The sequence below is a fragment of the Sciurus carolinensis genome, chromosome 15 (assembly GCF_902686445.1).
Source record: "Sciurus carolinensis chromosome 15, mSciCar1.2, whole genome shotgun sequence".
Taxonomy (NCBI): Eukaryota; Metazoa; Chordata; class Mammalia; order Rodentia; family Sciuridae; genus Sciurus; species Sciurus carolinensis.
Window position 1 is genome coordinate 63,284,880 of NC_062227.1, and position 21,761 is coordinate 63,306,640.

At 35.0% G+C, this 21,761-nt stretch overlaps 1 protein-coding gene and 1 non-coding gene across 2 annotated transcripts in view; one reads left to right on the top strand and one right to left on the bottom strand.

Moving 5' to 3' along the window:
* Wdr7 (WD repeat domain 7) overlaps positions 1-21,761 on the top strand; it is a 322,806-nt gene that overhangs the window by 25,595 nt on the left and 275,450 nt on the right. Inside the window, 8 exon segments of the mRNA XM_047526338.1 lie at positions 7,585-7,759; positions 9,805-9,881; positions 10,757-10,876; positions 15,743-15,888; positions 16,458-16,560; positions 18,626-18,767; positions 18,998-19,246; positions 19,980-20,200. Coding sequence (XP_047382294.1) covers positions 7,585-7,759; positions 9,805-9,881; positions 10,757-10,876; positions 15,743-15,888; positions 16,458-16,560; positions 18,626-18,767; positions 18,998-19,246; positions 19,980-20,200 — 1,233 coding nt within the window.
* LOC124965899 (U6 spliceosomal RNA) lies at positions 4,805-4,908 on the bottom strand. Its single transcript, XR_007105282.1, has one exon. It is a non-coding gene; the product is annotated as a U6 spliceosomal RNA (small nuclear RNA).

Sequence of the window (21,761 nt, forward strand, 5' to 3'; positions counted from 1 at the left end):
GCCTGTTTTTATGCCAGTGTCATACAGTTTCTGTTAATATAGCTGTACAGTATAATTTGAAGTCAGATATTGTGAGGCCTCCAGAATTCTTTTATTGGCTTAAAATTGCTTTGGCTATTCTGGATCTTTTATTCATATCCTAAAAAGAATTTTAGGACTATTTTTTTCTAGTTCTGTCATTGGTATTTTGATAGATTGCCTTGAATCTGTATGTTGCTTTTGGTAGTGTGGCTATTTTAATAATATTAATTTTGCCTGTTCATGAACATGGGGGTGGATCTGTACATCTTCTTGTGTCTTCTTCAATTTCGTTCTCTAACGTTCCATAATTCTCATTGTAGAGGTTTTTCACCTCCTTGGTTAGATTTATTCTGAGATTTGTTTTTTGAGGCCTTTGCAAATGGAATTGCTTTCCTGGTTTCTTTCTATGAAGATTCATTGTTGGTGTATAGAAAAGCTACTGGTTTTTGTATGTTGATTGTATAACTTGCTACTTTGCTGAATTCGTTTATTAACCATAGCAGTCTTCTGGTGGACCTTTTTAGATCTTGTGAGTATAGGATCATTTCATCCACATTGATAAATTAACTTCTTTCCTCATTTTATTCATCTTATTTCCTTCTCTTTCTTAATTTCTCTGGTTAAAATTTCTAGTACTCTATTGAATAATAGTGGTAAGAGTGGACATTCTTGTGTTCTGGATTTTAAAAGAAACGCCTTCATTTTTTCCCCATTCACTATGATGTTGGTGGTTTGTTGTATATAGCCTTTATGTTGTTGAGGTAGGTTCCTTCTATCCCTATTTACTTCACTGTTTTCAGTGGGTGCTGAATTTTTTTTGAAGACTTTCTTTGCATCCATTGAGATTACTGTGATTTGTGTACTTAATTCTAATACATGATGAATTAACATTTGTTGATTTCCATATGTCAAAACATCCTTGCATCTCTAGGATAAAACCAACTTGGTCATGATGTATAGTTTTCTTAATATGTTGTTGAATATGACTTGCTAATATTTTATTAGGGATTTTTGTATCTAAGTTCATCAGGGATATCAGTCTAGTTTTATTTCCTTGATGTGTCCTTATCTGGTATTGGTATGAGGGTGATACTGGCTTCATAGAATAGATTTGGAAGTGTTCCATCCCATTCTAGTCCATGGAATAATTTTGGATTAGTTCCTTAAAGGTCTGGGAGAATTCAGCTGAGAATCCATCTGGTCCTGGGCTTTTCTTTGTTGGAAGGCTTTTTATAACCTCTTCCTTCTCATTGTGAGTTATTGTTCTGTTTAGATTTTCTCAGACCTCTTGATTCAATTTAGATAGGTCATAGGTGTCTAGAAATGTATTCATTTCTTTTAAGTTTTGTAATTTATTGGAATATAAGTTTTCAGAATAGTCCCTAATGGTCCTATAGATTTCTGTGATGTCTGTGGTGATTTCTCCTGTTTCATCTCTTATTTTATTAATTTGGCTCTTCTCTTTTTTTCTTTTGGTTAGTTTGACAGAGGACTTATCAATCTTCTTTATCTTTTCAAAGAACCAACTCTTTATTTCATTGATCCTTGGTATTTTTTTTTTTTATTCTCTGTTGATTTTGGCTGTGGTCTTAATTATTTCCTTCTATTGTTTTTGAATTGGTTTGTTTTTGTTTTTCAAGGGCCTTTATATGAATCATTGGGTTATTTGGGATCTTTCTGATTTATTTATATAGGCACTCATAGCTATAAACTTCCCTCTCAGAACTGCCTCTTATAGTATCCCAAAGGCTCTGGTAGTTTGTATCACTATTCTCACTTGATTTTAATTATTTTGAAGTTCTCCTGATTTCTTCTATCACCTGTTCATCATTTTAAAGTGTATGTTCAATCTCCATGTGTTCATATAGTTTCCTTAGGGTTTTTGGTTGTTGATTTTTAATGTCTTTTATGATCAGATAAGATACAAGGAATTGCATCAATTTTCTCATATTTGCTAAGGGTTGCTTTGTGGTTTAAAATATGAAGTTTTAGGGTTAGAGTTAGGGTTAGGGAGGGGGGGCAAGAATGGGGAAGGAAGGACTGTATAGAGGGAAAAGAGGGATGGGAGGGGTGGGGGGAAGGGAAAAAATAACAGAATGAATCAACCAACATTACCCTATGTAAATTTATGATTACACAAATGGTATGCCTTTACTCCATGTACAAACAGAGAAACAACATGTATCCCATTTGTTTACAATAAAAAAAAAATAAAATAAAATATGAAGTTTTGGAGAAGTTCCATGAGCAGCTGAGAAGAAAACTGCTGTTGTTAAATGAAATAGTCTATAGATGTCCATTAAGTCCATTTTATTTATAATATTTTTCAGACCTATTTGAATTGGTGAGAAAGCTGTGTTGAAATCACCCAGTATTATTGTACTAGATACTGAGTCTTTAATTCAAGTAGTGTCACTTAAATGATTAGTTGCACCAATATTTGGGTCATAAATATTTACTATAATTATATCTTCTTGTTGGATTGTTTTTTTACCATATGAAGTGACCATCTTTGTCTCTTCTGATTACTTTTGGCTTGAAGTCTACTTTGTATATGAGACATTATTCCTACTTGTTTTGGACTCCATTTACATTTGCATGGTATATCAATCTCTATCCTTTCACTTTCAGAAGGCTGTCTCTGCCTGTAAGGTGAGTCTCTTGCTAACAACATATAGTTGGGTCTTGTTTTTTTATCCATTCTGCCAGTATATGTTTTCTAATTGGAGAGTTGAGACCATTTACATTCAGTGTTATTATACAGAGAAGTTGATCAATTCCTGCCATTTTAATTTATTTCTAATGATCGATTTCATCCTATTTCTCATGTGATTAGGTACTCTTCAAGTGAGATTTGTCCATGTTTGAGCTCTGGGGTTTGTTTTTGATTTCTTTTGTGTGAAGTATTTCTTTAAGTATTTTCTGTAGTGCCAGCTTAATAGTCTGGAATTCTTTTAGTTTCTGCTTTTATCAGAAGATTTTTGTTTCTTTATCAATTCCAAAGGATAGCTTTGCTGAATATAGCAATCTTGGTTGATCACTATTTACTTTCAGGTCTTGGAAAACACCATTTCAAGCCCTCCTGTATGTTGCACTTTGTATTGAGAAATCAGAAGTAATTCCAATTAGCTTGTCTCTAAATGTGACCTGATGTTTTTCTCTTGAGGCTTTTAAAATTGTATCCTAGTTCTGCATGTTAAGAATTTTAATTATAATGTGTGATAGAGAGGTTCTTTTTTGATCTCAACTATTTGGGGTTCTGAATGCCTCCTCTATCTGGATGTCTATCTCATTCTGAATGTTTGGAAAATTTTCTATTCTATTTCCCTGAAGAGATTATCCATTGCCATTAGTTTGCATCTTACAATCCTCTTTAATTCCAATAATTATTAAATTTGATTTCTTAATGCCCCAGGTTCTTGTATATTCTGATCATATTTACTTATTTTCTTTGGTTTAATACTATGTGAATGTTCATGACTGGCTACTTCTTTTTCCAGCTCTGAGATTCTGTCTTCAGTGTGGTCTATTTTATTGGAGAGTCTTTCAACTGAACATTTTTTTCTTTATTATGTTTTTCTTTACCAAGATTTCTATTTAGTTCTTTTTCAGTATCTCTGTCTTTAGTGCTGAATGTGATGGTGTATGCCTGTAATCCCAATAACTTGGTAGTCTGACACAAGAGGATTGTGAATTCAAAGCCAGCTTCAGGAATTTAGCAAGGCCCTAAGCAACTTAGACCCTGTCTCAAAATAAAAATAAAAAGGGTTAGGGATGTGACTCAGTGGTTAAATGCCCCAAGGTTCAATCCCTGATACCAAGAGCTTCCTTTATCACCAGTAGAAGGTAGGACAGAATGGGAAGAATTTTGGGTTGGAGTTTTGTCTAGACAGACCAGGTAGATGCACTCCCAGGGTGGGGCTGCTGCAGAGTTCTAAGAGGAAATTAGCACAGCTAGAATTTAGATCTATTCAGGCTTAACATTTTCAGGGTGTGTTACATGCCCTGGAGAGATTAGATCAACATACCCCAGACCCAGGCTGGTGCCAATGTCTACGGGGAGACTGGAACTCAGGAGTCTCCCAAGAATTCTACTGCAGGACAGGGCAGCCATCTTCCACATACTCTGCTGCTCACAAATTTGGCCTTCCCAGGGTTAGCCCGAGTATATTCACACCCATTTGTTCAGTTTCCTGACTCTTCAGCTGCTCATGTGAGCCAACAGACTCAAAGGGAAAGTGAGTTGCACTCCCCCATATTTTTCTGATTTGAATTCCCATAGGTACAGTCTTCTTTTACTTATCTTCTGCTAGGTGCACCCTAGGCCACATGGTAGGTGCTTGCCAGGACAACATGGCGATGTTTGCTGTGATACCTGGCTCCTGCAGCAATAGCTGCACAGCGGCCGCCTCAAGATGGCTCCCGCCTCAGCTCTCCACTTGCCAGTTGAGAAATAAGAGTACTTTACAGACACCACTTTACTGTGCAGCCTGTGGATCTGCTAAGTTCAGGTTGCTTTTCTGATCTAAAGGTTTTTCCATGCCAAATTTGTCTGTTGTGTTTCTTGTTATCCCTTCCCTCTGCGGTGAACCAGCACCACTGCTGGGGCCACTACCGACTTGGCTCCAATGTACTCTTTCTTGTTCTTTGTTCAATGCAACTGTATTTCTGAGTCTCCAAGAGACCCTGACTACCTGATACTGAATTCTAGTGAATTTTCCCTCTTACACCCACCTTAGTGATAAGCTGTACTCCCACTGCTTGAATCCCAAGCCATGGAGCAAAACATATGGAACGTTTCAGGAATTCACATGTCATCTTTGCACAGGGGCCATGCTAGTCTCAGTAAATTTCCAATTTTAGTATATGTACTGCTGAAGTGAGCACTGAGGGCATATCTTTTTTATTGCTCATGCATTTGGCCTTTCGGCTCATTTTAAAGACTTTCCAATTCTATCAAAAGAAATGACTATTTAGTATGCCTGGCTTAATACATAGAGTATTACAAAGGAACTTAAAACTTCTGACGTGCGTTCCTGATATTCTGTCTTTTTCATAATTGCAAAGTCTCTCTGCTTCAGTTTACTTATTTTTTACTACATTGAGTGTTGGGAATATTATGAAAAAATATTATAGAAAATGTGATCAATTATTTTCTCACTGGGGAAGGAAAGGGAGGAGAAGAGAACTCATTTCTTGAGATAGAGGAGTTTCCTGTATTGTGTTTCATTTAATCTTCTCTACATCCTAAAAAATTAAATTTGGAATACATCATTTTACATAAAAGGATTCTGAAGCCTAGCAAGATTAAATGCCTTGCCCACATCTCATAGTGAGTCATTCCTGGCACCAAGATTTCACATCAGGTTTGTCTGAGTCTGGACACTGTGTCCTTCCCTTGCATCACACTGTCTCCCTTAAAACAAGCTACTAACATAATTAATAGAGAAGGAGAACCTCCTATGCCAACAAAATTAAAAAGTAAAGGAAAATGTTTGCGTGGAGGTGGTGATTAGTGTGATATGGGTCTTTTTTATGGCTATTTCTTGCCCTGGCAAATTCAAGAAATAGCTTCATCAATGTTTTCAGGGTATGTGCTTTTAATCTAAAAGGCATATATTTATTTTTATCATGTGAGGAATCAATAAGGTATGTAGAGAGAAAGGTGGGAATAAAATGATGAAGATTTGTTGACTCTATAATTTAGTTTCATTTTTAAAACAATTATTGTGACTTGTACAGTTTTGATTTATTTTTAAAAACTTTTGTCTTACATATTATCTGTTTTGTTTGACATATTTTCAGTGCCTGCTATTTATTAGATCCCGTATTAGCCCTTCTATATTTAGATTGGCAGCCATATCTAAATAGAAGATGCTTTGTGGAAAATTCACTAGTGTGGTGGCAGTTTCCCATGCAATCCAGAAGAGAGTGCTTTTTTTTAATATACTCAGAGATGATAAACCTTGGTGACATTGGCATTTAACTGAACTCAAAAGGCATTGCTAATTTATTAAATTGCCCTGTGGGACGTGCTTTTTTTTCTTTTTTTTTAATGTGTGAAGAACTTGATTTTCCATTTAGGATACTTTGCCAGTATCAAAATGTCATGAAAGTTGAATTAGAAACTTGAGTATTTGACTTTAAAGCAAAAGGTGGGAGGTGTTTAGCCAGCAATTCTAATAAAATATCCTACCCTCAGGAGAGAGTACTTCTTTAGTGGGTGTAGTGCACATCTCTCCTGGCTGGCGTTGGATGAACACTGGCAGTGTGTTTCACTGCATCTTGCCGTTCCACCTTGCTACATCCTCCCCTTATGTGACTCAAGTCTAATTACTGCAACATTTTTCTATGGGACTGCTTGACAGTCCCTGGAAATCTCCTTTGGTGTTTTGTGTTTTGGATTGACCTGAGATCTAGAGCTGCCCACTTGTGGTAATCTGCATTTGATTAGGCACCCCACCTCCACAACCTTACCCCTACCCTTGGAGTTTTAGAGGTGCTACCTTACACTTAGTTCATGTGTTCCATGATCAATGTGTACTCTTTTGTACCACATCAGAGTCGTACTCTTTTGCATACAGGTATGCCACAATTAGGAAAGGAGTGTATTCTTTCATATACAATATCAAGTTCTGAGAGTAGGACTATTAATGAATGTGGGGACAGACTGGACCCAGGATTTCATAGTGTGAAGTAGTGACAGCATTGACCTCGGTGCTTTGTGCTGCTTGTGTTCCTGTTATTCATTTAGTAATCCAGAAATGTCTTTACCGTCCAAAATCCTCTAGAAGAATGAGTCCACTAAAAGAAGAACCTTTTTGTTGAGGCTGAGGGAAGACAGGTCCTTTGATATGTATTGGTCTTGCTTTGATAGATATTCTTTCTCTGCTTTTTGGTTGGTGGAAAAAACCTTCTAGCCTCTTGAGTAGTTATTGGTATTAGTGGAACATGGATCATGAATATATTAATTCTTCTTCTACAAAGTGTAAGTGCATGCTGTATTTATACAGTTTTCTTATACACATCTGAAATACCACTTGATCAGAATCTAATTCTGATTGCATGTCAATTATCCTTTACTTTTAGATTTATTTACTTATAACTAGTAATTATAAGCCTGTGCTCATCTCTTGTCTTTCATTTAGAATTTGTATTCTGTTTTTGTGACCCACTTGAACTACCCTTTTGATTCGATTTGTGAAACTGGTGTTATTCAGGTGCTTTATAAGTCAATTCAAAAATTCTGTTTTAGATGCTAGATATGGGGATAAAAGAAAGAATTATTATGAATTCTGCTCCAGAACAGTTCAAAAGGGAGAATACAATGCTAGGAAAAGAATAAATTTTATTATATGTTTAAAATTATTTAATAGAACTTGCTGTATTTGTGTGTACTATGCACATTTAATATGAACTGTATAGTTACTTACCTGAAAATGTAACTGGAGTAGTTTAGCATTTAGGAAAATATCATAGTAACCTTGATGAATGCATATTAATCTAAGTATCTGAGTAAAGGAGGACATTTAAAAATCTTTTTTCCTTTTAACATGAATATAGTTCTACCAATTCTCTGTTGGAAATCAGCGAGAAGGAAGACTTTTATGCCATGGACATTACCCTGAAATCCTCGTTGTGGATGCTACCAGCCTTGAGGTGTTATACTCCTTAGTATCGAAGATATCACCAGACTGGATTAGCTCCATGAGTATTATTCGATCCCATCGAACACAAGGTCAGTGATTTCCCTTTAGACTTTTGCCCTATGACTTACTGCTTGATTTACTGTAAATCACTATAAAATTTGTTAAATTAATAATTTTGATTTTATTCTTACGTAAGAAAATAGAAGAAAATTAAGAAATAATAACTTTAATAATTTGTGGTCTATGTCCTGCTTCATAAAGGAGAATTTGATTGAATTAAGGGAACTCATTGTTAGTATGTTTACCTCCAATCTTAGTTATAATCAATTATTTCTTTAAAAAAGGGACCATTTTTGTGAGCAAGCAGTTTGCATTTTTGAATTTTACACTGTATCTATATGCATATACACTGAGATCTAAATGACATAGAATGTAACTTTAGTGGGACCTTTTGTGTAGCCCATGCAATTTTAGATGTTATCTGTTTATAATATCACAAATATGCAATTTTTAATCAGCCATTACCTTTTTCTAGTCTATGGGTATTTGAGAATTTTAGATATATTGTTATGTTACAACTTCACTGTATAGGAATCATGAAATTGTGATCAGTGCATTCCAGTGCCTTCTGTTGCCTAAGGAACCACTGCATGTGATATGATGAAGTTTTTTACTTAAAGATGCAGTTATTCTAGCAAAAGTAGTTACTAACCTTTATTAAGGATTAGTATATACCAAATGTTATATCTGTGGTGTATCTTAATTTTGATAATAACCTATTAGGGTGGGTCCTGTGGTTATTCATTTGTATTTGTTTTCAGGTAAGTACACCAAATTTAAAATAAATGAGTTATCCACAGTTTATTGGTTAATTAGTGAAAAAAAAAAAAAAAAAGGATTTTGATTTTACCATACACCTCCCTAACTCTGAAGCCTTGTCCTTTTAAAAGTTCACATATACTTACTGTGGTGTGTGACTGGTCCCTGACCTGAAATTTATGAATTGAGATGACTTCAAAAGTTTGAAGATTTCACCCCACCAGCACAGGTCATCAGACCCATGGAGGACACCAGCCAGGAGTCCTTTGATTATTTTTGGTTCTGACACTGGCTGGGCACTGCATCAAATTCCACAGGTTAAGGCTCAGATGCAAGACTACTCCCCTGCCCCATTTTTGGTGCCCATCACAGGTCCCCAGGTTTTAACCTGTGCTTGTGTCGTGTTTGATCAGCTACAAATCGGAAGTTCCACACCCTTCTCTTCAGGTTCAGTTAATTTGCTTGAGTGACTTGCAGAACTTAGGGAAACACTTAATGTTTGTTGGCTTATTATAAAGGATATTACAAAGGGTACAGATGAAGAAATGCATAGGGTAATTAAGGAGAAGGGGGCTTGGAACTTGCAGGCCGTCTCAGTGGGTGCCACTTTATAGGATCCTCCATGTGTTTAGCTGTCCCCAAACTCTCTGAACCCTTTTCTTAGGATGTCTATGGGTTAGAACACCTAGTGGAATAGGAGTCTTATGATCTACTATCAGACAAGGTAGGTGAGAGAATTTCTTCCTGGCTGCCACTTGCCTTGGAAAAGACATAATCTATTCGGTCTGTCTTGGGTAGGCAGTAAGAACCAGGAACCAAGGATGACAACCAACACACGTATATATGACACTGTCACACACACACCTTTCTTTTGATCACAACCTGTGGGTACTGTGCAGTAAACTGACTGGAAGGCAGACACAGTAGTGGAGGAAGGGGGGAATAAAATGAGTGCCTTGGAGAAGTACAGTGACCTTGCTCATCTATGATAACTAAATAAACAAGTTGTGCATTTTGAATGATAAAAGTTCTTTACTAATCTATTAATCAAGAACATTTGATATCATTAAAATTTGATGAGAAATAAAAAATAAATTCAAGTAACTAGAAACAGTTTTCCTTGAATTCTAAATTGTTGGTGATTTTTATTAAACTACATTTAAAAATCTTATTTCTATTTCATGAAATAGAGAATTGTGTTTTTCTGCTAATTATGAAACATGCTATTGTTAATTTCATTAAAACAAGCTGTCCTAACATTTGGAGAGAAAGCATGCTGTTTGTAACCTGGACTTCTTGTCCCTTCTTGGTTTAGAGGACACTGTGGTAGCACTCTCAGTGACAGGCATCTTGAAGGTGTGGATCGTTACCTCTGAAATAAGTGGCATGCAGGTGAGACAAATGAGACTGGGATTGACTTTTCTGGTTTTATTCTGATATCTAAAGTTTTGGTGGACATACTCCTTCCTTCCCTTCTTTCCTTAAAAGGAAAGGAAAAGATTATTCCTTATCCGTGGTCCTAGGGACACAGTATAAAAGATCTTTAGCGGGCTGCATGTGTGAGTGGATTATTTCTTTCACTTGGTGGTGACATCTGCTCCACCAAGAATAGGAAATAGACAAACATATTGCACAGAATGTGAAGTAAAGAAGCAGAAGGGGTAGAATTTTCCTCTGTGGCTTCGTTTAAGTTAAAAGGTGTACTTGAGGGAAAAGATAAAGCAAGTCACTGTGAAAAGTAGATTAAGTCAGTTTTAGTCTCTATCTCAGTGTTATGGACCTGAATTCTTAGTTTTTTTTTTTTATCAGTAAGAAGGGCAGATCAATTTTCTGACAGTATTGATGCTGTTCTCTGGAGCTAGGGAAATATTAGACATGGGAGATCCTAAAGGAACTGATCAGGACTTTTTTTGTTCTTTCTTCCTTCCTTTGTTCCTTCCTTCTTTCTTTCACTAAAATATATATACTTATAGAAATTAGGATAATGCAGAATTTTATCATCTGCCTTTGCTAGAGTGACAACATATTGATGTTCATCAGGATATAAATCTTGGGTAGCTTTGTAGCAAAGATGTTTGTGCCAAGCTGTGTTTTAGAGTACTTTTTTTTTTTTTTTTTTAATTACTTTGGCTCTTAACCCAAGGGACCAAAATGATGACGTATCAAGTGATGCCTTTACTTTGTGTTGGTGTCTTTATCGTTATTGATAATTTTTCTAATTGACAACAAAACTCTTTCTGAAGTTTTACAAATCTTTTTCTTTTCAGGATACTGAGCCAATATTTGAGGAGGAATCCAAACCAATTTATTGTCAGAACTGTCAAAGCATCTCTTTTTGTGCATTCACCCAAAGATCACTTTTGGTTGTGTGCTCCAAATATTGGAGGGTAAGATGACTACATGAGTAAGAAACTATTTTTTCTTTATCTTTTAAGATATTGGTTTATCATACTTCCAGAGATAATTATAAAAATTTGCTTGGTGAAAGACTTCTTTAGAATTTATGTCTGGTTTGATTGTTTTGTTTTGGTATCAGGGATTGAACCCATGGGTGCTTAACCACTGAGCTACATCCCCAGCCCTTTTTTATATTTTATTTAGAGACAGGGTCTTTCTGAGTTGCTGAGGAGCTCACTAAGTTGCTTAGGCTGGCTTTGAACTCACTATCCTCCTGCCTCAGCTTTCTGAGCTGCTGGGATTACAGGTGTGCGTCACTGAGCATGGCTTGGTTTGATGTATTTGAGGAGTACTTGGGACTTGGCTTCAGTTGTCTTGTTTTGTTTTCATTCATGGAACAGTTCTGTTAGTGACTTTTATTGATCTTAATTTCTACATTTTACCACTGTTTTAGTTATTGTCTTACCAACACAATGTAAGCAGTATGGGCATGTTTTCTGCAGAATGCATATTGCTATGTAGGGTGTTGTTAGACCCAAATGCCATTTTTTTTCTGGCTTCTTGGAGTTGTGATGGTCTTCCTCCAGCACCACAGAGTTAATCATGGAGGCAGTATATTATTTGCACATTGCCAGAATTGAATATTTCTGTGGAAAAGTGGTCAACATGTTTGAGAACTTGCTTCCTGCCTAGCACTTTTCTGGAAGCTTTCTGTGTATTTTTCCTTTTAATCCTTACAGCTCTCTGAGGGTAGGTATAGTAATTATTTAGTCTTGCTTAAAAAATTACTCCAGAACGTAGTATATTAAAACAACATAAAAGCATTACAAGCCAGTTTTGTGGGCCTGGCTTTCTGGGCACATCTGACTCAAAGTGTTGCACAAGTTACAGTGAAAGTAGCTCAGCTCCAGAAGATCTGCCTCCAAACTCACTCACATGGCAGTTAGCAGGCCTTAAGTCCAACAGACTGCTGCCTGGAGACATTATTTCCTTGTGGACCTCCTTCTGCATGAAGTAACTCGCCACACAGGATCTGTCTTCCCTCAGAATAATTGAGCAGCAAAAGATGTATTCCAGACCCACCTACTCTAGGAACTGAGATCTCATCACTTAGGCTGCAGTATCCCGCCTGCACTCTAGTAGGTATGAATTCCGGAAGTTAGATAGCAGAGGGGCTTATCTCAGAGGCTGACTCCCACAGTAGGCATTGTTACTTTCTCCATTTTCAGCTGAGGCACAGGGGGGTAAAGTAATTGAGTAAGATCTTACCAGTGGTGGCAGAGTTGCTCTTGTAACCGAGGCAGGCACACTGCAGCACCTGCCCTCGTCCTGTCCACAGTGCCTCAGAGGTAGAACACGGAGTGGGTGGGTTTCCTGAGACTAGTGGACAAGGACCCAGGAATGAAAGGACTTACTTGGGCACAGCCTGTTAATCTTATCTTTGTCACTGCTACTATTTTAGAACAAGAATAGATAAGATCTGCTTAGCCAGAGTAGGCTGTATGGGGTCTTTCCTTTGACTCAAAATTTAAAACACACCTGATTAGTAATAAAAGAACTGTGCAAGAGAATAAAGTGAAAAGGAGTGTGCTGCAACCCTTTCCCCTGGTACTCTCCTTCCCCTTCCAGAGGCAATATCTAGTACCAGTTTCTTTTGTGTTTATTATAAGCATTTTATAATTAAATGAAATAGACTTTTTCTTTTTTAAAAATAAGTGAAAAGCTAACACACATGAGAGAAGATAGAGCATTCACATATGATGAAGAACTTATGCAGTGTTTATATAAAACCAGGTCCTATAAACCAAGCAGAAAAATACAGCATAGCAGGAAAATAGACAAAAATATTTCACCAAAGAGGAAAACCAGATAGATGGCCAGTAAATGTATAGAAAGGTGCTGAACTTCATTAACATCAGAGAAATTGTGCGTTAGTACACTGATATAGTACAATGTGCCAGAATGATTTTTTTTACTTATTTCCATAAAGAAGTTTTCCATTTTAATATAGTCTAATATCATCTCTTATGATTTCTTTTCTTTCTTTTTTCTTGTTTATGTACCAGAGATTGAACTCAGGGGTACTCGACCACTAAGCCCCATCCCCAGCTCTGTTTTTTATTTTATTTAGAGACAGGGTCTCACTGAATTGCTTAGTGCCTTGCTTTTGCTGAGGCTGGCTTTCAACTTGTGATCCTCGTGCCTTAGCCTCCCGAGCTGCTGGGATTACAGGCATGTGCCACCGCACCCAGCTATCTCTTATGATTTCTAAAATAATTGTGACATGTTTTAAAAGGGCTTACTGTAAGTTGAGATTTAAAAAGTACTCCATTTCCCTAATATTTGTATGGTTTTACCTTGCAGACATCCGATTCTTTTTTAAAATTATTTATTTATTTTTTAAATTTTTTACAGACTGAATTTTGATTAATTGTACACCAATGGGGTACAATTTCATTTCGTTTCTATGGTTGCACACGATGTAGATTCATACCATTCATGTAATCATACATATACATAGGGTAATGAAGTCTGTCTCATTCCACCATTTTTCATACCCCACTTCCCTCTCATTTCTTTCTATATAATCCAAAGTTCCTCCATTCTTCTCTCACTCCCCATACCCCCCACCCTCATTATATATCATTATCCACTTATCAGGGAAAACATTCGGCCTTTGGATTTTTGGGATTGGCTTATTTCACTTAGCATGCTATTCTCCAATTCCATCCATTTATTTGCAAAATAATATAATTTATTTTGGAATTATTTTGTATAAATGGTGATATGTAAATCCAACTTCATTTTCATTGCAGACTGACACCCTATTCCTGATGCCATTTGTTGAACAGTTCATTTACTTGTCCATTGTTGTGCCTTGAAAATATGCCATATTGCATGTTCCTAGCCTGCTTCATTTGTCTGTCCATTCATTTACCAATACAGTGCAGTATTGTTTTAACTTTTATAGTTATATAGTTTGTTATAATAGTTTATAGGACTGGAAGGCGGGTCTCCATTCATTATTCATTTTGGATTCTTCTTGGCTATAACTGTAGTCCTAATGTCATATACTCATAAAGACTATTGTGAATCGTGGTAAATTCAGCTAGGTTTGTTCTAATTTCAAGGGTTTGCACATCCAACCTCATTTTTTTCTTTAAAGATAAGTAAAACCTCTGGGCCACTGAGGACTGAGGAATTTTCATTTCTCCTGGGAAAAATTTGCAACAAAATGTATGTTCATTAAAAATTTTTATAGTTAATTTTTATGTTTTGTTTTTACAGACTGCATTTTGATTCATTGTACACAAATGGGGTACAACTTTTCTTTGCCATGGTTGTACATGATGTAGGTAAAAAGAATGATGCTGCTAGGAATTATAAGACCAGGGTTTTTAGTCCTGGCTATTTTATTTATTGAAAATGTGACCTTGAGTAAGTGACATACCCTTATTTATGTCAGTAAACTGAGGTAGCAATAGTCGCTTGCCTTCCTCCTGCAGTGATTCAGAGGGTCATGGGAAATAACCCTTGTAAAGGCACTTCGTAAACCCTGATGTGCCTAACTTTACTAATGGAAGACAGTGTAAGGTCAGTAACCTCTATTGCTGATGAAATTATAGTGACTTGACTTTTGCATGTAAGATTTACTAAATAAACTGGGTGTGGTGACGCATGCCTATAATCCCAGTGGCTCTGAAGGTTGAGATAGGAGAATTGCAAGTTCAAAGCCAGGCTCAGCAATTTATTGAGGCCCTAAGCAACTCAGTGAGACCTTGTCTCTAAAAAAATGTAAAAAGGTCTGAAACTTAGAATGGAACCATCATTTGACCCAGCTGTCCCATTCCTTGGTTTATACCCAAAGGACTTAAAATCAACATAGTACAGTGACACAGTCACATCAATGTTTATAGCAGCTCAGTTCAAAATAGCTAAATTGTGGAATCAACCTCCGTGCCCTTCAACAGATGAATGGGTAAAGAAAATGTGGTACATATACACAATGGAATTACTCAGCCTTATAGAAGAAGGAAATTATGACATTTGCAGGTAAATGAATGGAACTAAAGAATATCATGCTAAGTGAAATAAGCCAATCCCCAAAAAACCAAAGGCCAAATGTTTTCTTCAATAAGTGGATGCTGATCCATAGTCAGGAGTGGGTAGGGAAGAATGAAGGAATTTAGGGGAGGGGTAGGGCAGTGGAAATGGGAAGGATGGTAGAATGAGATAGAAATTATTACCCTATATACATGTATGAAAAAAAAAGAGTCTGGGAATTTAGTTCAGTGGTTAAGTGCCCCTGGGTTCAATTCTCAGTACCAAAGGGAAAACAAAATTACTCAATAATAAAATGGAGTCTGTTGACTTCTTATTTGTAATATTTTAGAACATTGATAACCTAAGTAAAGCAAAGTTGATTTCCCTATTAATAAGGAAATACTCCAATGTCAGAGTAGTGGTTAGAAATGTTACCAGAAATACAGCTCCAACAGGAGTCAGAGGCTGCATTCCAGAGCGTCCTCCCCATGACTTGCTGTTCTTCATGGAAAGGCTAAGGGTTCCTGTTCCTGTGTAGAGAACACCCCTGCTCCATGGATCCTACTCTGTTGCCTGATGGTCTAGAGGCTGCACACAGCTGGAGGCCAACGTGGTTTTTCCCCATTAAAGGTGACCCAGCCACAAGAGAGCTCATTGACAAGATGTCTTCATCTGAGTTATCCAACTTTAAGGCCTGTTAAACATATTTATAGAAGTTTGTTAATATTTTTTTAAATGTTGCTGTATCTTAGCTGTATCTTACTTAAATCATCAGAACGTGGACTAGATGGCAAATTTCTTGTTCCTTGTAGGTATTTGATGCTGGAGACTATTCCCTGTTGTGTTCAGGTCCTAGTGAAAATGGACAGACTTGGACTGGAGGGGATTTTATATCAGCAGATAAAGTAATCATTTGGACTGAAAATGGGCAAAGTTATATTTACAAACTACCTGCCAGGTATGCAGTAAATAAGAAGTTAGGACTTTAATCAAAAGGAAAAGATCAGAATTTGGGGTGTAACTGGAAAGTATGAAAATATATATAGTATAGTATTTAATTTAGGCCAAAAACTTCAGGGCTTTTTATGTTAGCTTTTTAATCCTGATTTAACTTCAAATTACAAAAATTAAGTGAATTTTTTTATTTGAAGGAGAATATTTTTATTATTTATTTAATTTTGTACTGGGTATTGAACCCAGGGTTGCTTTACCACTGAGCTATACTCCGGCCCTTTTAATTTTTCATTTTGAGATAAGGTTTTGCTAAGTTGCTGACAGTCTCACAAAATTGCCGAGACTGGTCTTGAACTTGCATTATCCTTGCCTCAGCTTCTCAAGTCACTGGGATTACAGGTGTGTATCACTGTGCCCAGCTTGAAGGAGGTATTTCTGTAATGTTAATTTAAAAATCTCATTTTTGTTCATTGGGGGAAAAAAAAGAAAGAAAGAAAAAAGAAAAACCCTTGTTTTGACAAAATGGCTAATGTCAGTATTTTAAGTGAATATTGTATTTTTTCCTATTTCCAGTTGCCTTCCAGCTAGTGATTCATTCCGCAGTGATGTGGGGAAAGCAGTTGAAAATTTAATTCCTCCAGTACAACATAGCCTTTTGGACCGAAAAGATAAAGAGGTAAAATTCTTCAGGTATCATTTATAATTGATGGCTATATTGCAAAATTTTTACAGCAGTATTTATGGTGTCTTTTGGTAGCTAAGCATTTGAAAGATTTATTATAATTCAAGGCACTATGTTAGATGTTATAAAATATTTTGATATGGTTAATTATAAGCACATTCAAACTTTGCTTATTTTACAGTACATAATATACCTATAAAATAGCATTTACTTTTCTCTAAGTGCGTGTGATCTTATGCTGATTACATATTGGAATTGAGTTTTTGATAAAATTCAGAGTCTATATTTATTTTACATTCTAATATAGTTAAAACATGATGAAAGGGGTTTGGGGATATACCTCAGTTGGTAGAGTGCTTGCCTCTCATGCACAAGGCCCTGGGTTCAATCCCTAGCACCATGACAAAACAAAACAACAAAAACAAACAAAAGAACCCCAATGACATATAATTTTAAAAGAGAAAAGGTTATTGTGTTCAAGTAGCTCATTACTTGAACAAGTCATTGCAGTATCTCCCCAAAGTTGTGTAGAGATTTAAATCATTAGATATCAGACATAGAGTAAAAAATTTTTCTCTACAAAATCAAAAGCTTGTTGTGTTTTCTAAAATCCTACTTAATGTCCATTAGCAGTTGAAATACAGTAGCACTTAGTACTATATTTTTGACTCTGTTCTGTGAGCAGTAAGAAAGAAATTGGTTTTGGAATTAAAGTTTTCTATGATGATGTTCTGTGTTTTCACAGTTCATGATTCTGAAGCTTATGTTCCATCTTTATGTGGTGGAATGGTGAGGGATAGGGAATTGTTTTTTTCCAGGAATATTTTGGGATGTACAGAATGTATACACCTAGGTACAATTAAGATCCTCTATAACCTATCCATTCTTTACTTTCTTAATTTAAACTTCTGCTTACTACTCTCTAACCTAGACAGCCACTTCCAGTTAAACTAAATGACATGTATAGAAAACCCTGCACAAAACAAAACAACATAACATGTCATTTTTCTTTAAATATAAGTTCCCTAATACATTTTAAATTAAAATGTATGTATTGTGTGGTATTAGAGTTTCATATGTTGAAATACGGCATATTAAGTATTATAGCTGTTGTAACAACTTCTTTTAAGTATGTAATTTTCAATTAAAATTCTCAAAATACAAGTAAAGTCAATAATTGATTATGCTTAATATATCTAGTTTGTACAGATTAGTGCTTTTTGTGAAACAACTAATACCAAATACAGTAACTAGATTATTAACTGTAGTTGTCAAAATGGAAGTCTATTTCTTATTGCTCTTCAGCCTAAGATTTTATTCTTGAATATTCCAGTATTTGTGAATTAATACTCTAAATTTTAATTTAGTATTTAATTACTTACAAATAAGGAATCTCACTAAAGGCATAAAATTGTATCCTGAAAATTTGTTTCAAAAAGGAAAATATACGTAAGACCCTAATGAATGGTTTTTGTTCCTAGTAGTCTGTAGCTAACATTTCAGGCTAGGTTCAAATTGATTTTGTCAGTGTGATTCAGGTAAAAATACTAGTTGAAAAATATACTGATTGATAAAAAGGGGCCCCCTTGTTACAAAAGGTTGGTGCTTTAATGTCATGGCTATTCTTGGTGATTAATCAGGAGTGAGCACGAAAGGCAGGATTAGTGAGCTCTCTTTTTGACCTTATGAATAGAGACTTTTCTTTTGGTAGAGTGGCATACCTCTGTATTAATTATTTAATAACAGGCAATTAGACAAATTGACTTATTGTGACTAGTAACCAGTTTTTATAAAATAGAGAGTAGCGTATAATTATTTTAGAGAAAGACTGTATAGTTTGTTTCCTTGAATGTTTATTTTATCCTGATTTAAATATTAGTTGACATGTATATTAATGCTACAAGATTACATTAAAATACTGTTAAATAATCATGCTACTGATACTTTTTTATCTTGTGTACTGAGGCAAAGTATTTAACATCTTTATTTGAAAAAAGGTTAATGTGTGAAATATTTTGATTAAAATATGATTAAGGATATTTGAATAATTTTTTGGCAGCTGCTAATTTGTCCTCCTGTTACTCGGTTCTTCTATGGATGCAAGGAATATTTCCATAAACTATTAATTCAGGGTGATTCTTCTGGAAGATTAAATATTTGGAACATATCAGACACTCCTGATAAACAGGAAGGTGATGAAGGTAATAGTAAATCTCATGTAGCAATTTCCTCATTCTCTTAATTTATCATCTTAAATCTTAAGCACGGTGTAATAAATTCATAATGTTCATATATCATTTTCTTGTAAGAATTATATTTGATGAATATTATCTTTATTGGTACATTACTGAATCGACTAATGATGTAATGTTTTAAAATTTTTTTAACATCCATTAATATTTTTCTTTTATACAAAATGAAACCTTTGCAGGGCTGAAAATGACAACTTCTATCAGCTTGCAAGAGGCTTTTGATAAACTGAATCCTTGTCCTGCTGGAATTATAGATCAGCTGAGTGTGATTCCCAATAGTAACGAGCCTCTTAAGGTGACTGCAAGTGTGTACATACCAGCACATGGACGGCTGGTTTGTGGCCGTGAAGATGGAAGCATAATTATCGTACCTGCCACACAGACGGCCATAGTGCAGCTGTTACAAGGGGAGCACATGCTCAGGAGAGGTATACTGAAGATCTGCAGATGTCTGAAGTGTTTTGAGAACTCTGTTACTCTGGTGCTGAAAGTGTCTCTACACTGTTCTTAACAAATATAATTGATTAGTGTGGTTGTTAGTGTACTATGTAATTGGTAGAATTAAATGTACAGATAATTGAATATTGGGTCTATTTGAATAAATATGGTATAGTGATTATAAATAAATATTCAGTTCTATCTCTTTGATATATATTGGTAGTTTCCTCAATTATTATTTATTTATATGGGTTACTAACTATATTATCTGCAATAGTATAATCTACAGCAGTGCTGTCCAATAGAAACTTAAACTATATGTGTCATTTGCTAATAACCATGCTAAAAAGTAAAATGAAACAAATGAAATTAACTAAAATACTATATTTTATGTAGCCCAGTATAGCAAAACATAATTCAGTTCACAATCAAATATGAAAATTATTATTTCCTGAATTATTTTAAAGTATTTTTGTATTAATTCTTTAAAATCTCCTCACTCTTCAACATTTAAAGACATATGAACCCAAACTAGTCCCATTTCAGGGGCTCAGTAGTCTCATGTAGACACTGAATTTGGACAGACCAGTTTTAGATGATAAAATTGGAACATTTTTATGTGATAAGATTTATAGCTCTTCTGACATTTCATGTTTACTTTTACTTGTTGAAATTTTGTAAGACTTGAATTTTCGCATTTTAAATCCAAAACCTCATTCACAGGTTGGCCACCTCACAGAACACTCCGTGGTCATCGGAACAAAGTCACATGTTTGCTATATCCTCATCAGGTCTCAGCTCGCTATGATCAAAGATACCTGATATCTGGAGGTGTGGATTTTTCTGTCATAATTTGGGACATATTTTCTGGAGAAATGAAACATATCTTCTGTGTTCATGGTGGTGAGATTACTCAACTTCTAGTTCCACCCGAAAACTGTAGTGTAAGTTGATTTTTTTATTGACATCTTTGCACGGAGCCTTCTACATATTCTCATTTGACTTTAGTTGTGGGTGACTGGGTTTAGACATATAGCTTATGACATGGAACCTTTGTATGTATCATAAAATATGATGCCATTTGCTTACATTTAAAAACATGAGTACGAATCAATTCTGTATATTTACTCATACATGTGTAGGTAGTATAAGTATTAAAATTAAATTGGAAAGATAAGTGCCAAATTCAGATACTGGGTTGATTTTGGGAGTGAATGGAATGAGTATGACAGAGAATGAAGATAACTCCTGGAAGGATGATGTTTATTTATTTTTAGTTAATATTTATTTAATATTTCTCTCACATTGATAACTAAATTATCAGAGCTGTTTTTTTTGTTGTTGGAACTATTCAGAACAAGATTTTTGATAGAAAATATTTTAGAATAAATTATTTAGTACCAATTTTATGCTTCTGCGTGGCAGCATGTTGGCGAAGTTCTTTAATACATTAGCTGAAAATGATAACTTTTCACTTAGAACATCTTAGTAAATATTTTGTTACAAACTCTCCAAAAACATCCAGAAGGGGGCAGCATAGATTTGTGAAAACAGAACGTCAGGCATCTCCCCTAAATATTAGAGTTTGTGCTTTCATTTGACAATATTAGATTCCTAGTTTTAGATACAGGTGTGATAATATGAATGGTTTATTTGTCTAAATGTATGCTAGCATGAGTAAGGTTCACAGCCAGTAAGAGCAATTAACATATTAGGTTTTCTTTTAATAATTGTGCTTTTAGTCTAAAGAGGTATTGAATAGTTTTGCCTGACATTTGCCTCACATTTTTGAGCCTGGGGTTTTGTTACTAATTTGTATTCTACATTTCAAAAGCAATGTCTGTAATTATACCATAGTCTCTGAAACCAAGCAGAATAAACTTTGTTAATACAAATTAAACAAAAGCAGGAAACAGAGCTATCATTTTTCAAAATATAATTTCTTTTTTTCTCTTAAAACTTAATTTTTTGTGGCCCAATATAGCAAAACATAATTCAATTCACAATCAAAATCTTAGATTTTGAGAGCATGTTCCTATGTTTTTATGCATTAGCACCATTTTTTTGAAATTAATTTTATTTAAAAAATTAAGCAATACATAGTAATAGAAAATACAGGCATTTAAAAAAGATGGTTTAGTTATCCTTCTGTGCCTCTAAGTAAATTATAAGAAAATTGTTTTTAGTGATATTTTGTAACTTATTTAATTTTATTGGACATTTTAGGATGTTGCTTTTTAAAAATGTTTTCTTTCTTACCAATGCAGGGATAAGAATTAATATAACTAAGTATTTTTGCAGTTCCAGAGTAGTTTATTTGGATAAATTCTTAAGTTTGAAATTGACATAAAAGAAGAGCATATTAATTTTTAAAGGCATTTGAATAAGGATTGTGAAATTGCCTTCAAAAAATTAGAAATAGTTTTGTATAGCTACCATTGTACTTTCATATTTCTCCATCATCCTGTTTATAATCTTTCCAACTTTGCTAATTTTCTAGACTTG